The 16178-nt window shown below is 43.1% G+C and overlaps 1 protein-coding gene across 2 annotated transcripts in view; it reads left to right on the top strand.

The window, feature by feature from the left end:
• The window catches only part of PRIMA1 (proline rich membrane anchor 1), an 82863-nt gene that overhangs the window by 38729 nt on the left and 27956 nt on the right, over positions 1–16178 (top strand). For both annotated transcript variants that reach the window (XM_050953359.1, XM_050953360.1), the window contains exon 4: positions 9844–9973. In XM_050953359.1, the coding sequence (XP_050809316.1) occupies positions 9844–9973 (130 nt within the window). The remainder of the gene's footprint in view (positions 1–9843; positions 9974–16178) is intronic.

The following is a 16178-nucleotide window of genomic DNA, read 5'->3' as shown; positions in this document are numbered from 1 at the left end:
CCATATAACGAAATACAATAAACAACTCAAGGACTCTTGAGCTAACGTTGAGTCACAGAACGCATTATAACACTGCCATTATTACAAGAGGTTAAATAACCCCAAATAAAAAAACCTGAATCCGAACAGCCCAGATCTTTGAGGAGGTTCCGGTTTAGATCCAGAGCTGAATTTTGCAGCTTGGAACCAGTTCTGCAAATGTTTATACACCACCTATGGAAATATAAACTATTCTGGGCCTGATCCCCAGCTGATATAAGTCAGCATGACTTAATGGAGCAATGCCAATTTACATCAGCTGAGGATCAGGCCCTTTATTCTTAGACACTCAGGGCCTGACTCTCATTTATACCTAGGCTCATTTACCTAGGCCTACTTAAGGCTATTTTATACTGCTAGAGTGGTAGGCAGCAGTCTAAAACCTGGTCGACACTAGGAATTTACATCAGTATAATTACCTCTCTCAGGGAAGTGAGAGACATAGCTATACCAGCCTAACCCCAGTGTGGATAGTGCTAGCCGCCACCTCTCAGGGAGGTGGATTAGCAACACCAGCAAGAGAACCCCTCCTGTTGGCGTAGGTAGTGTCTACAGGGAAGTACTACTGCAGCCAGAGATGACTGGTACCTGCTGATAGTGGCAGGGCACGCTTTTAAGGTTTGCCTCCCTCCCAACAGCTTGAGTCACACACTCCAGGCATAGAATATCAGGGTTGGAATGGGCCTCAGGAGGTCATCTAGTCCAACCCCCTGCTCAATGCAGGACTAATCCCCAGATAGATTTTTGCCCCAGATCCCTAAATGGCCCCCTCAAGGATTGAACTCACAACTCTGGGTTTAGCAGGCCAGTACTCAAACCACTGAGTTATCCCTCCCCTTACTCTCAGCAGCCCCTCCCTTTAGCTCCCAGCTGTTTGCTGCTGCCTCTCCCCGCCACCACAGCTTTCAGCTTGCCAGTTCCAGGAGCTGTCACACAGGGAAGGGGGCCACCCAGTAAACCTTGGCAGAAATCTGGGGAGGCACGTGACCCCTGCATGCCTCGCCCCACCTGTTGCCTCTGGAAGCAGTGTCTCTGTATCGCTTTATACTGTAAGTATAAATGAGAATCAGACTTGGTCCTGAATTTAGCTTTTTTAAGAGCCCTCGGGGAGTTCTTCTTCTCTTTTGTGCTTTCATACATCAACAAATTACACATATAGGAGCTAGATCCCAAAGGCCACTGAAGTCAATGGGAGTCTTTCCATTGTGCTCCATGGTTCAGGATCTTACGATTTAATCCTGATCTCACCCCAGTTTTACTAAATATAACACCAAGACAAGTTCGGTATTCATTCACACCAGCATACATCGGAGTAACCCCATTCATATAAACGGAATTGCAGCAGATGTGCAGTAAAAAAAACAAATTTAGCTCATGACTTCAGTAGAATTATTTCTGATTTACACCAGTATAACTGGGAGCAGAAATTTGGAAAGTGTGTCAGGAAACCATAGGATAAACACTGTGGCTGACATTTTCCACTCTGGTTTCTGATTTCATGAGACCAGTTTTGTGTGTGCAACTATCATGCATGTCCCAACAGGACAGCTGGGCAGACAAATGAATAATTTGCATGCAAATATGTGAGATTTGCACACATGCAAAATGGTATGCACCCACTTGGTTGGTGCAGTCTGCTGCACATATACAAATGGGACCACTCAATCACCATGCAGCTGTTTGAGAGTGCAGCCCTATAAAATGATCAGCAATTGCACAGGTATAAACATTAGCAGATGTTGTTCCTTTAAACTAGTTTAAAATGTCAGCATGGCTTGAACATTTTGAAAGGTAATAGGAAGTGCAAATTAACAGAAAAGTGCAACACAGAGCAATTTAACAGAAAAGTATGGCATCCACTGTCATGAAATTATAATTTGACCAGATTAAATAACCAATTGATTATAGTTTTATTGAGTACATAAAAGTGTATGATCAGAAGGCATAATTTATATGTGCTGGCCTGTATCAATTCAAGAATCTGAAAGTCAGTGTAAGTTCTTCCAGCCTGTTCAAGACTAAACTTTATAGGAAGCCAGCGTAAGAAGTTTAGAATGAGATTGATTCACTGAGCCAGCCTGGCATAGCTGTAAAGATACAGATTGCAACATTCTAGGATAAACAGAATCCTTGAGCTAATTTGATCAGAAGACACACAAAGTAAAAAAATGACAGTAATTCAGACTTGAGAGGGTAAGGACACTCACTAGGGATTCTAAATCATTCTTACTGAGCAGCAGTGTCAGCCTGGCAATATTTTGTAAATTATGTAGAGAGCTGCATTAGTAATGGGACCACAATGCATATCCATTAGTAAATCTGAGGTCAAGATGATACAGAGTTTAAGGCTTTGACCATGTACAGTATGGAATAAACTCATCATTGTATTTCAAGGGACAGGTATTGTATACACGTATACATATGGCTCATTTTGTCAGAATACAAGTTGTGCTATATAAATAACCCTCACAACTAGAGAGAAGTCTAAACTAGAACCCTGGACCCTTCATCCCTGACCACTGAAACTTCCTCAGACTTCAGATCTGAATGTTATGACTCTGTCATATCTTAAGTCCAAACACCCCTGTGGAGTAGGTGAATGTGGGTGGGGGGAAGCATGAGGAGCCTGAGCTAAATCTAAGGACACAAACTCCCTCCCCAAATTTTAGGTTGGGAAAGGGGGTTCTGAATTCAAACCAGGATTTCACTTTCACAGTTGTCCCCTTTCACTATCATGAGATGAACCAACTCCCCTCCCCCTCCCAGAACAGTCTCGAATTTCAGTGTTCAAAATCCACCTTTCTGTACATCACTTCTCCTGGCATTCCTGTGATTTGACACAGGGCCATAGATTCTGACACGTCAGGATCTGTCAATTATATTTAACACTCCCTCAGCTATCACATTCATCAGTTATCTGACCTTCAGTCCATCACATTAAGACAATCCCTGTTGTAAGGTACTGTTTATCCCACGTCACAGACGGGATACCAAGAAACAGACAGATTACTTGAATTGATGAAGGCTATTTGAAAATACGGCAGTAAAACCAACAAGGGATTTCAAACTCCTGCTCTATATTGGCAATGAGGAAATACATAGCCTCCATCCCACAACAGGTCCCTTTCAGTTCCAACCTGCCTAAGAAAACATTCCAGTTCCTTAGAGACAAATGAAAGTGCCTTTTAAACAAAATATACACAGTATAATTCAAAGCATATTAATTCAAAGCATATGGCCAAACCTGGCCATCCTTACTCAGATAATAGAAGTTCTGCAGGCATAAAGACCGCATGATTCAGCCCATAGTGAATGTACACTGCTAAAAACATGCACATTTTCCTTAGAGATGACTATTCTAGCATGCTTGACTTTTTTGTAAGAGCAAAATAAAAGCAAGAGTAAAACAACAATCAGTTCTGATTTATACTAAAAGCGTTCTTCCTCTTTAAGGCATGGAGTCATTTTTGTTGTAAAGAGGTGAGAGAGGCTACATTCGTCCTTTATACATCATGTCAGTGCACAACTGCCAGTTGTTTGGGTCTGATCCTGTAAGAAGACCCACATGCACGCACCTATAGTTCTGAGAGCTCATCTCATGAGACTCTGTGTGGGAATGATGTTAGTGCATGTGGATCTGTTTTCAGAATCAGACCCATCTTGTGTTTTATTGGGATAGCTGTGTCCTCAGAACATGAGCAATAGAACTGACAGGCAGAGAATAAGCAGTGTTCTGATTCATTGACTTCCTCCATTAGCCTTGCGTATGAGTAGACTGATGACAGTTGTACAGTGCTGGAATGTAGTACAGCTTCAAAGTCATATATTCCTCTGCATCACACTCACATGGAACATAGTATTCCTTCCTTCCTTAAAGTTTGATTACATTACATTCACATTTAGTGCACATTCCCACACTCAAACATAATTAGCTTACAGCCAGTGTTGTAACAGTGAATACAGTATAACCCTCATGCAAAGCAAATAACAGGAGCATTAGAATTACAAAACCTAAGCATTATAAAGTAATAGTAATGACCAGTTAGGATAATTTTTATAAATATTCAGTTAGCCTCACAACTACCTACATTCCATTAGGGACAGTATTAGCATGTGACAATTTAGTTTATACACAATGACTTTAACTCTGACCCAGAAGACATGTCTAGAAACTGATTCAATGCTGTGGTGGGATGTTCTGCTCCTAGCAGTTTAGCAAGGATTTGAGGTCATAAATCAGCTCTGAGATTTGTTAAGTGAAAATTGAAACTTCATTGTGATTCTGTGGAAATTTCCTTTCCTAAGATAACCTTCAACTTCTAATAATCACTGAAGAGTTTGAAACTGACCATTTACACTAACATTCTGTAGCTGGGTTAGTCTTCCATGGTGTGTTAATTTTTGAAGGGAGCCAAATGAATACAAATACTCACTGGCTGGGAGTATAAAATTAGAACTGGAGCTGAGGCTTGGAACATTTCCTTGCAGTGTTCTACAAAAAGAGTTGCAAGGATAATTTGGTCAAGCAAAGAACTTGTGTGTGCTTTTTCTGACAGTGAACTATTTTGCGCAGTTCCTTTGATCTAATTGTACTTATTTTTATAAGCTTGTTTTCATGAGGCCAGATGCCGTTACACCAGTGTTAAATCTGAGGTAATACCACTGAGTCAGTGTGTTTACTTTGGATTTATGCTCCTGTAACTGAGAACAGAAGTTGGCCCAGGAAGAATAAACCTAATAATACTTTGTATTTCATATATTCATAGATTTAAAAGCCATAAGGGACCATTGTTATTGTGACGGGTTGGATCACAGACACCCCCCTGGGAGCTGCCAACTGATGTGCCAAGACTATCTCTACTCCTGTCTTCCCTGCCAGCTGAGGACTTCAGCACCTGTCTTGCTGAGCCAGACACTCCCGTCAGCTTCAGCACAGACCCAGGGTCTGAATTACTTGCCCCAAAGCAGCAGGTTACCTGAAAGCAGCTAACAGAAGTGTGCTTGTCTTTAGCACTCAGATGCCCAACTCCCAATGGGGTCTAAACCCAAATAAATCAGTTTTACCCTGTATAAAGCTTATGCAGGGTAAACTCATAAATTGTCTGCCCTCTATAACACTGATAGAGAGAGATGCACAGTTGTTTGCTCCCCCAGGTATTAATACATACTCTGAGTTAATTAATAAGTAAAAAGTGATTTTATTAAATACAGAAAGTAGGATTTAAGTGGTTCCAAGTAGTAACAGGTAGAACAAAGTAAGTCACCAAGCAAAATAAAATAAAAAGCTTAAATCTATGTCTAATCAAACTGAATACAGATAATCTCACCCTTAGAGATGCTTCAGTAAGTTTTTTCCTCAGACTGGACACCTTCCAGGCCTGGGCACAATTCTTCCAGGCCTGGGCTCTTGTTCCAGCTCAGGTGATAGCTAGGGGATTCTTCATGATGGCTCCTCTCTCTCCCCTTTCTTCTGTTCCACCCCTTTATATATCTTTTGCATAAGGCGGGAACCCTTTGTCCTTCTGGGTTTCCACCCCCCCCCCCCCCCCACTGGAAAAGCACCAGGTTAAAGATGGATTCCAGTTCAGGTGACATGATCACATGTCACTGCAAGACTTCATTACCCACTTTCCAGCACACACATATACAGGAAGACTTACAGGTAAAACAGAGCCATCTGCAGACAACGGTCCTGGTTAATGGGAGTCATCAAGATTCCAAACAACCATTAATGGCCCACACTTTGCATAATTACAATAGGCCCTCAGAGTTATATTTCATATTTCTGGTTTCAGATACAAGAGTGGTACATTTGTACAAATGGGATGATTACACTCAGTAGATTATAAGCTTTGTAATGATACCTTACAGGACACCTTTTGCATGAAGCATATCTCAGTTACATTATATTCACTTATTATAAAATTTTTATAAAACCATATAAACTGCACAATGTCACAGTTATCATCTAGTGCAGAGGTGGCAAACTATGGCCCAGGTGCCACATCCGGCCCTTCAGATGTTTAAATCCGGCCCTTCAGCTCCCGCCAGGAAGCAGGGACTGGGGTTGGCCCTGCTCCAGCTGGGGAGCAGGATTGGGGTCTTGCCCCACTCCACACATTTCCCGGAAGCAGTGGCACATCCCCTCCTCTGGCTCCTACCCCACGTAGGGGCAGCCAGGGGGCTCTGCACACTTACCCCACCCCAAGTGCTGCCCTCGCAGCTCCCATTGGCTGGGAACTGCAGCCAATGGGAGCTGCAGGGGCAGTGCCTGCAGATAGGGCAGTGCGCAGAGCTGCCTGGCTGTGCCTCTGCATAGGAGCCAGAGGAGGGACATGCCACTGTTTCTGGGAGCTGCTTGAGGTAAGCACCACCTGGAGCCTGCCCCCTCCCTCCTTCCATGCCCCAACTCCATGCCCAAGCCCTGATCCCCCTCCCACCCTCCGAACTCCTTGGTCCCAGCCCAGAGCATCCTCCTGCACCCCAACCCCTCATCCACAGCCCTAGCCCAGAGCCCACACCCCCAGCCGGAGCCCTCCCACCCTCCCTCACCCCAACTCCCAAATTCATGAGCATTCATGGCCTGCCATACAATTTCCATACCCAGATGTGGTCCTCAGGCCAAAAAGTTTGCCCACCCCGGACTAGATGAACCGGTGGGCTTCTCCATTATGGCAGTTCCTATGGTTCTTATCATCAATAAATATATGAAGATGATGATTCACTCAGTGTTGGCAGTAATATTCACTATCTCATTTCATCTTCTGTATTTTTCCATATTAAAAAATAATACTATAGTGGAACCACTGAAATGTGTGGTGGATGGGCACTTGGCCAAGGCTTGTTGCCACATTTTCATATTGCTGGATCCCCTCTCCCTATTATTTGTTACCCTCACTCATCATGTCACGTCTAAAAGCCAAATCCTGCCCCTCTTTTTCATGTTGTGTAGCATTTACTGAGTTCTGTGGAACTATCCACATCAGCAAGTACTGCATAGTGGTGATAGAATGGGGCCCTTAGATTGTAAGCTCCTTCAGGCTGAGACCTTTCAATATCTTCTTTGAAATGCCCAGTCCACTTTGGGGTGCGATAAAATAATAAATAATATTTAAAATAGTTTACAAATATTTGAAGTTGACTCCCGCCCCATCTCATGACACAACTCCCATGTTCACTGTTTAGTGAGAACTAGTTCCATAGAATTTATAGTAATAAAATAGAAATTCAACTGCTGTGGATATGAGTTGAAAGATGCATGATATAGTAGAATCAGTGCAGGGCTGGGAGCTGGGAACCCTGGGCTCTTCAAGTTACTTAAACGGAGGAGAAAACTCTTGAGTTTTCTCTGCTGTTAAGCAGAGTTGATATTTACCTATCTCACAGTTAATATTTGTGAAGTATTCTGAAGATGAAAGTGCTGTGCATTAATATTAATGGACAACTGTTGTCTGTGGTAAGGGTAGCACTTCCTCAATGGCACCAGTTGATGAACTGACCAGTAGAGTTACCAGCCGGCCAGAGGTGAAAGTAAGTCGGTACGGGCCAGTACGGCATACCGGTAAGAGCTGGTAGGCCGTGCTGGACTGGACTGGCTTCCCCAGGCTGGTGCTTTAAAGGGCTGCCCGAGCCCTGCTGCCTATGTGGGGGCTCAGGCAGCGGGGCTCGGGCAGCACTTTAAAGTGCCTGGGGTTCCTGCTGCTGCAGGGAGCCCCGGTCCCTTAAAGCACTGCCCACGCCCTGCCACCGCTACCCCGGGGCTCAGGCAGTGGGGCTCGGGTGGCGCTTTAAAGGGCTGGTAGCTCCAGGGGTGATTTAAAGGCCTCAGGACTCTCAGCCACATCCGGAGCCCTGGGGCCTTTAAATCTGGATTTAAAGGCCCCACCTCTTCTGGTTAAGGCCCCGCCTCTTCCAGGTGAGGCCACGCCCCCGCTCAGGACTGCGGCGTACTTGTAAGTCACTGTCACCCTTGCAGCCGGCTGACTTTATCATTTTGATTTCTTTGTTACACCTAGTGTCTTTCTTATGAATCTCTGTGCAGCCCTCTTAGGATGAATGTGCCCAGCTGTCCTACAGATCATGTCATTGCAAAAAATCTGATCACAACAATTTTGAGGGAAAGGTTTGATTCACATTTGTAAAATGTCAGTGACTGATATAATATTAGGCTCAGAGAGTGAAATGCACCAGATCAAATCAGCATGGTCAAAAGACATTAAGAAGTATCTGGTGCTACATTTTGTTGAGTTGTTTATTTAAATGAACAACGGAAACCATTGCTAGTATTTATTTATGGAGACATGAATTATAATCTTGGTCAGATCACAAGTGCAATGGGTTCAGTGGTCTTCCTAGTCCCAGCTGTGTTGGCGCAGAGGATGTCATAGATACATAGCTTCCAAAGCTAGAAAGGACAATTGTCATCATCTTCTCTGACCTCCTGTATAGCACAGGCCATAGAACTTCCCCAAAATAATTTCTAAAGCAGATCTTTTAGAAAAATATCCAATCCTGATTTCATAATTTGCTGCCCTATAGATAGTTGGAAGGATTACACTTTTATCAGTAGATGTCGGTAAACACAGATTTCACCATATCACCACCCGTTGGAAAAATATTTCCATCAATAGTCAAAATTTTCAGATCAGAAAAATAAGGAAAAGGCTATTTGGGAATTTAGAGTTTGTTTTAAGGATATTTACTTGCAATTTTGACATATGATGTTGACAATTTGTGTTTTAATGACCACAATGCTTTGACTTTTTGAATCTCAACGTCTACTATAATTAAACAGTTATTGTCTAACATGCCCATAATTTCCCACAACCGTGAACAACTGAAATTGATAAAAATCAGAAACAATGATTAAAACCCACAATTTTGTGCCATTGTGAAAATTTACATTGATAAAAATTGAAAAAAAATGCTTAAAAATAAACATTGATGCCTGTGAAAATCAATTAAAAAAAAAATTCTGCCAAGCCTACCTATAGACCTTCAGCATGTTTCTATCTCTCAAGCCACAAGGCAAATTTGCTGCAGAGGTTTATTTCTGAGTTAAATGTCTCCCATGATTACTTCTGGTCCAGTTTACTCCTTGCTGTGGGCAGTGCCTATGGGCACAATCTAGCCCTTAGAAATAAATACACTTTTCTTCTTTTAATTTATATTTTCATAAGCACTGCATAAATTAATGGATATTAATTAAATGCATTAAAAAAGTGACAGTATGGTAGAAAAAAGTTTTTTGAGTAAAGTCCTGTAAAAGCTATTAGTAACTGTAATACAATTCCTGCGTTCTTTTAAATTAATTCACCATCCTCCATCCAAGGTTAATATGATAGCCGCTCCATCCCTGATTGTAGATACTGCTACTTCTCCCAGATAAACCTTTCCTAATTTTGTTTAAAAGCCTGAACTTATCAGCATGATGTTTCTCTGGAAAACTAAAACTGATCCTGCTGTAGATGGGCAATCACCAAGAGAAAAGACATTGCTCTCAGAGGCAGAGCTGTCTACCTTTCCCTTTGTATCTGAATGCAATGTGGTGGATGATGGAGCAACACAAAGAACTGTGGCCAGCACTTGATGACTTGCTGCGTCACATGGTTCTCAAGCAATATCCATCCAGTACTCAGCAAGTAGAGTTTACTGCTCAGAAAACTGGTCCCAGATGTGAAATAACCTCTTTGTACATGTCTTAGGCCCTGGTGCAGTTCTATATTCAGGCTGAATGAAGCCTATCTGATTATAAACTACTTATCGGGAGGGACTCATGTATGTTTTTCACATTATCTTTTACAGCTCCCAAGTCTACCTTTTGCCCCACTGAAGAGACCTGGTGGCCAGGCCTGGTTATAATCATTGCGGTATGCTGCACCACACTAGTGTTCCTTTTTGTAGTTGTCATCATTTGCTACAAAGCCATAAAAAGGTAAGACTGGGGGCACCCTGATTGTGCCTAGGGCAGATCAACTCCTCAAAGTGCTTTTAGATATCTGGCTGCCATCTTGCGTCCTGGTTTTCTTTCCCTAATGCAGCCTGTAACATCATTGCAGTTAATAGCCTGTCTGTGTTTTCATTATAAAGCCAGTTTTTATAACCTGACTCTCTTCCTGTGTAAAGGATGAATTTCAAAGCACAAATATTCAGTCCTGATGATGATTAAAATCTGTGAAATTCAGATTTGAATAGGTACTTCCTCCATAGTTTGGGTGCTGGGATATGTATCTAGGTTTTGGTGTGGCCCATCATAGAAGTAGGAGCCAGCTGTCATGTTCAGGTCTGGATCCAAGTCCAAGATTTTGCCCAGAATTCAAAGGTATTCAGATTTGAGGTTACTGTCCGCCACTAATAATAATAACAATCACTTAGACAGATACAGTACCCTGCAACCCAAACCCTAAGATACTTCATTTGGGGCTCTTAAACTATCCCTAATTCAGGGCTCCAAATTGTCACCCTGAAACCCAAATGCATAACTGGGTGTCCTCATTTAATTCCATGCACACACTGTGTGTAGCAATCACTTCAGTTGCTACTAGTACAACCTGTCTCTGCCATGCCGGCTGCCACTGGTACAGACTAGATCTAGCTGGAAAACAAAAAAAACACCCCCTGCCCACTTGAAAAAAAATCATTTTTGTCTCATCTTCCAAGGAAAATGTGGAGTTTTGGGTGAAAAAATCAAAAGTTGAAAAATTTTGGCCAAAACCTTCTGGTTTAAAACCAAAAATTTAGATTAAGAAATGCCTTCATGGTGCCTCCCGCTCCTGCTTTTCTCTATGGGCTAGACTCCCAGGCTGAATTATGTTTCCCATGGTAAACCACAGTCTTCCCTCTTACTGAGCTATCACGGTGCCTCAGTGAAGTCACTGGCCGTGGACATATGATCTGGCTGGGAGACCCAGCCCATAGAGAAGAATGGGAGCATGAAGCATTACAGCAGCATTTCTGAATGGGATTTTTTTGTTCTTTTGGCTGAAAACTGAACAAAAAGTTTTTATACTTTTTGACAAAAGTAGAAGTTTTCGGCAGAAAGAAAATACTTTTGTAAGATATTTCATTTAGTCAGAAACTCAATGTTCCATGAAAAACAGATGGAAAATCAGCCCAGGTACAGACATGTCAATGTTGGAATATTGTACATGTTTTAAGAGCATCCATAAAACCTATCCAGCGGATCAGGACAAGAAATAAAGAATAATATAACCACTTGCAGCCAAAGGGAGGATGAGGATTCAGAGGGTGGAATGAAATGTTCTGTAGCTAATTTACTTTATTAGTGAGTAGACAGAAATCAACTTTTCTTTTTATAGTTTAGCCAAAACTTGTATTTTTATCAATTTCAAGGACTTTTAAAACTTCCAGCTTAAATAGCTGAACTGTTTTAAAATGAGAATTTGCAGAGGACTGGATGGCTAATGGAACTGATAATTGGTAAAAAGTTTTCCATCGTTCTAAACCAGCCTCAACGGTCTGAAAGCTATTAGTCTCTCATGACTGTTCAGTGGCTTCATGTGAAATGCATTGGTCGTCTCAGTCTAGTTCTAGTGGATAGGTGTCCATGTCACACAAACACCCATTGTATTGGGCTAGATAACGTTAAATATTCTGTTAATGGTTACTGGCAGAAACTCTGCGGTTGTAAAATACACTCAAGGCAGAAGCAACTCCTCAGTTCTACATTCACCAGGCAAGGGAGCTCTCTTCAGAGCAGTTATCTTCTGCTGGCTGGGAGGGTGTAGAAAAGATGTTCACCGAACTGAGGGCTTGACTACACTTACAGTGCTGTTCTGGTGCAGCCACACCTCTGTAGTGCTTAGTGAAGATGCTACGTATGTCAGCTGGAGAGCTTCTCCATCAGTGTAGGTACTCCATCTCCCCGAGAGTCGGTAGCTATGTCAATGGGAGAAGCCGTCCCATCAACATAACACTGTCTACACCGTGGGCTAGGTCAGCATAACTGCATCACTCAGGGATGTGGATTTTCCATGCCCCTGAGCGACAGTTATACTGACGTAACTTGGTAGTGTAGACCAAGCCTGAGTTCAGAGCTGTTGCGTGCCTCCAGAAGGTCAGTGGAAAGCCTATGGTGCATCTTGTTGCAGGAAAGAACAATACAGCTACCAGATAAAGACAACTTAAGCAGGAAGAACTGACAGGCGTTTTTACTTCTCTGAGCCAAATGCTAGTTTAGCTGCTGAGTCTTATGTTGATGATTACATTATTGACAAACACTAAGCTGAGAACTGCTCAAAGGGGGATGAATGTCTATAAAAGAGAATCTCATTAACTGAAATTGGGTGTTTTTCAGAGTAACTAGAGCATTTGTCCTCTGCAATGAATCCTTTCAGTAAAGTTATGTTGAATGGATGCCCTAGAGCTGTTGGCAGTATTCCCCAAGAGTTGTTGCCTTGATCCTTTTTGAGGAATATTTATTGGTAAGCCCTAGGAAATGAGACAAAATATGACCTGAAGAGCTTTGTGGAGCTCAAAAGCTTGTCCCTTCCACCAACAGAAGTTGGTCCAGTAAAAGATATTACTTTCAACATGGAGAATCATCTGTTGTGATTAAACAGCTTGTTTTTTGGAAAGTCTGAGAAATCCCCAACTGTATTTCTTGTTCCTGTTTCCATTACTCTCATCTGCCCAGACAGGAGAAACACAATATTTTGGGGTAGGCAAAAGGAAGTTAAGGGAATGAACCTAGGTGACCCTCTGAGGCAGGTTCCATTCTAATATGTTCTCTGTTCCTAGCAATGTCTTTTCAGTCCGTAGTGACACTTTGTAAATGTGTTTTGTCTTGGTCTTCATGTCATGAAAAGCATGCTACTTGCCTTTCGAAAGCTGCTAGTCCCTCTAAGCCTCCCTCCTCACTCTGTATCATTATTCATCTTCCCTTACTCTTCACTTGGCACCTCCTTTAACATCACACCCTATACCGGGAAATGAAGCCCACTTCTTGTGCACCAACCAATCTCATTCCCATCCACACCTGTCTTCATTAATCCTTCCAGCACTGGCGCAGCCTGCTTCCTTTCTCATTTGATCAATGTATCCTATATTTCTGTGGCTAAATTAGATTGTGAATTCATTGGGGCATGAACCTCCTCTCTTCAGATAGAGGCGCAGAAATCAGAACCACTCCAGTTCCAATCCTTGCTCTGACACTGACTTTCTCTGTAGGTTTGGATGAGCGACAAGAGGCTACTGGTGCCCTAGTCTCTCTGAGTTGAACGGGAGTGGCTGTGGAGTGGATGCACTGCAGCCAGGCATACCGGGAGAAGTTACCCTATGAGTTTCTAAGCAGTGCATGTCGGTGTGACCGCTACATGAGTGCTCTCCACTCCATGCCTGGCTGGTACCATGATTATGGCCCTCCCTCCTCATGCCAGTTCAGGCAGCTAGAGCCTGTACTGGCACTAAGAGAGACATGGCCTTTGTTCCTTGTCGTAGTGTAGCTGATCCCTCTACAGTCAAGCTGGAAAGAGCAGAGGCTCCTTGTACTATTTCTCCTTGTGAACCTGAGATGGGATTAGGAACACTCTCTCTAGCCCTTAACATCTCAGTTTTCTCATCTGTAGACAGGGCCGGCTTTAGGATGTGCGGGGCCCAATTTGAAAGAGCTGCTGCTGAAATGCCACCAAAGACAGTGAGCAGCCACCAAAGATAGCAGCGGCAATTCGGCGGCAGCTCAATCGGTTGCCACTGTTTCCGGCCGCACTTCGGCAGAGGATGCGGGACCCCTCTTCCTGGGAATCGGGGGAATCACCCTAAAGCCAATCCTGTCTGTAGAACAGGCATAAGAAAATTTTCCTATTTCCCAGGGGTGTCATAGGGATGCATTACCTGATGCTTATTAATGTATTTGAAGGGTACAAGTGTCAAGTATTATTATAATTTCATATGTTCTTTAGAATCTTGCACATGCTTATGGCACTCTAGCATTCCTAGATTGTTAGCTCTTTGGCAGAGGGGTCATGTTTGTAAAACACCAGGAAGAGTAGAATCTTGGTCCTGATTGGGGCATCTAGGCATTATGGCAATATAAATATGGGGGTTGGCTACGCTTGCAGATGTAGAGCGCTGGGAGTTAAACCAGCCTTCGGAGACCGCAGCAGGGAAAACGCCGCCATGTGTTTACACTGTCAGCTGCAAGCACACTGGCGTGGTCACATTAGCAGCTCTTGCAATGCCACAAAGATCAGTGCATTGTGGTAGCTATCCCAGCGTGCAAGTGACTGCGGCGTGCTTTTCAAATGTGGGGGTGGAGTGTGACTGAGAATGTGTTGTGTGTATGTGGGGGGAGAGACAATGTGTTTTGGGGGGCAGAGAGTGTGTCAGCATGCTGTCTTGTAAGTTCAGACAGCAGCAGACCCCCTCTCCCCCCGCCTCTCTCTCACACATACACTCACCGCATTCCACAATAATGGTTTGCTTTGTCCTGGAGCAGATAAGCATACGGCTGTCAGAAACAGAGCTTTGAAAGGGAATATCCACATGCCTGCAACCGAGTTCAAAACAATGACCAGAGTGGCCACTTGACTTCAGGGGGTTATGGGATGTTTCCAGAATCCAGTCACAGCGCAGTAATGCAACACTGACATCGTCCACACTGACACCCGGGCATTTCAGCCAGGGCACAGCAAGCTTTATGCTTCTCGTGGAGGTGGATTACTAGCTCTCCAGCTGCAGAGTCCCGGTCCTCTATATGCCTTGCCAGTGTGGACACCTCAGAAGGTAGGACACCCGGGACTGATTTAATGCGCTCTAACTTGCAAGTATAGCCAAGCCCATGGACCACTACTGCTATTATACACTAATAAGTCTTGCCATTGTAACACCGACAGACCCTGGTTGTCGGCATGCGGGATCAAACCTCGACCTCGGGAGCTTAGTGCATGAGCCTCTACGGCATGAGCTAAAAGCCAGTTGGCTGTTAGCTAAGGCTGTAGAGCAGACTCATTTAACTCTCTTTCTTTCTAAGTGGTCTGGGTGCCACTAGATGGGACAGAACACCACGCCCACGAGGTGCGTGGGTTACACTATCACCATACATTCCTTGTTTTGTGCAATTAGCACAAAATTAAAAAATTCTAGCTAACCCATCAGTTACAGAAAAAAAGAGAAAAGTCTACATAAAAAACATCACAGCAATTTAACCTCTGATTCCTTAAAAGACAAGCCTATCTGGCATGAGATCAGCCACCACAGTGCAGCCCAATATGAATTAAAAATACAGATATATATTTCCCTCAAAGTGTGAATAAGGGAAAAGTCAGTAGCAGACCCACTAGTGTCGCTGTGCCAGTGGACATTGTTCCAAGTACTCTTACTGCAAGAACCTTCTGGAAACTTAGGCTCACGTTTGGTTGGGCCCACAAGTGAAGTGAGTTGTACAGCCTTCACCATCAATGGTTGCTATGTCATGTTTGTCTGTACCATGCAGTTTGACATGGTTAGCAGTATTGGTGCTAAGAGGAAGCTGAGCAATGAAATAACAGGGGTCAGATGGGTCTCAGGTGCAGTAAGAGTTAAAAGTTATATGCAGGAAAGCTTGGACAGAGATTTATTTGCACAGCACTTGGTTCTACTGTATCAGTCCCTCACTTTCATAAGAATCAAATTTAAAGCAGAAAAAAGAAAAAAATTATGTTGTATTGAGACTTAAATCTCATTTGGTGGTTTCAAAGGGCCAGATTCAATCAAACTCAGTCTGGTGTCTGCATGTTTCTGTGAGGAGAAGCGGGGGAGTGACCATTCTCACTGCAACAGTAACTCAACAACATTTTTACTGAATCTGGCTCAAAACTGCATCTCTTGCTTTTGTTTTATTTTTAATGCTGGAAGTTCATGAGAGTATCAGCTTTAGCTTTACAATTCGCAACATATAATACAGTGTATTAGTGCTTTTCATGTGAAAAATTATTGCCAGAGCCAAATCTACATGTTGCTGTCTCTTGGCTTCCATTAAAATCAGTGGAGTTGCACCAGTGTAAATTTGATGTAAGGAAGATTGTAATCAGTTCCTCTGTTTTCATTTCTAATAGCAAATTGTATCAATCAGCTTTAATGCTTAGAACACCAGCGAGATGTGCCAGACAAATTATATGCTTAAAAAGACATGCTAGATCAAT

This window comes from Gopherus flavomarginatus, chromosome 5 (assembly GCF_025201925.1).
Source record: "Gopherus flavomarginatus isolate rGopFla2 chromosome 5, rGopFla2.mat.asm, whole genome shotgun sequence".
In the NCBI taxonomy this organism is placed as follows: domain Eukaryota; kingdom Metazoa; phylum Chordata; order Testudines; family Testudinidae; genus Gopherus; species Gopherus flavomarginatus.
Note: the sequence above shows the minus strand (reverse complement) of the source record. Positions and strands in the feature narration are given on the sequence as shown.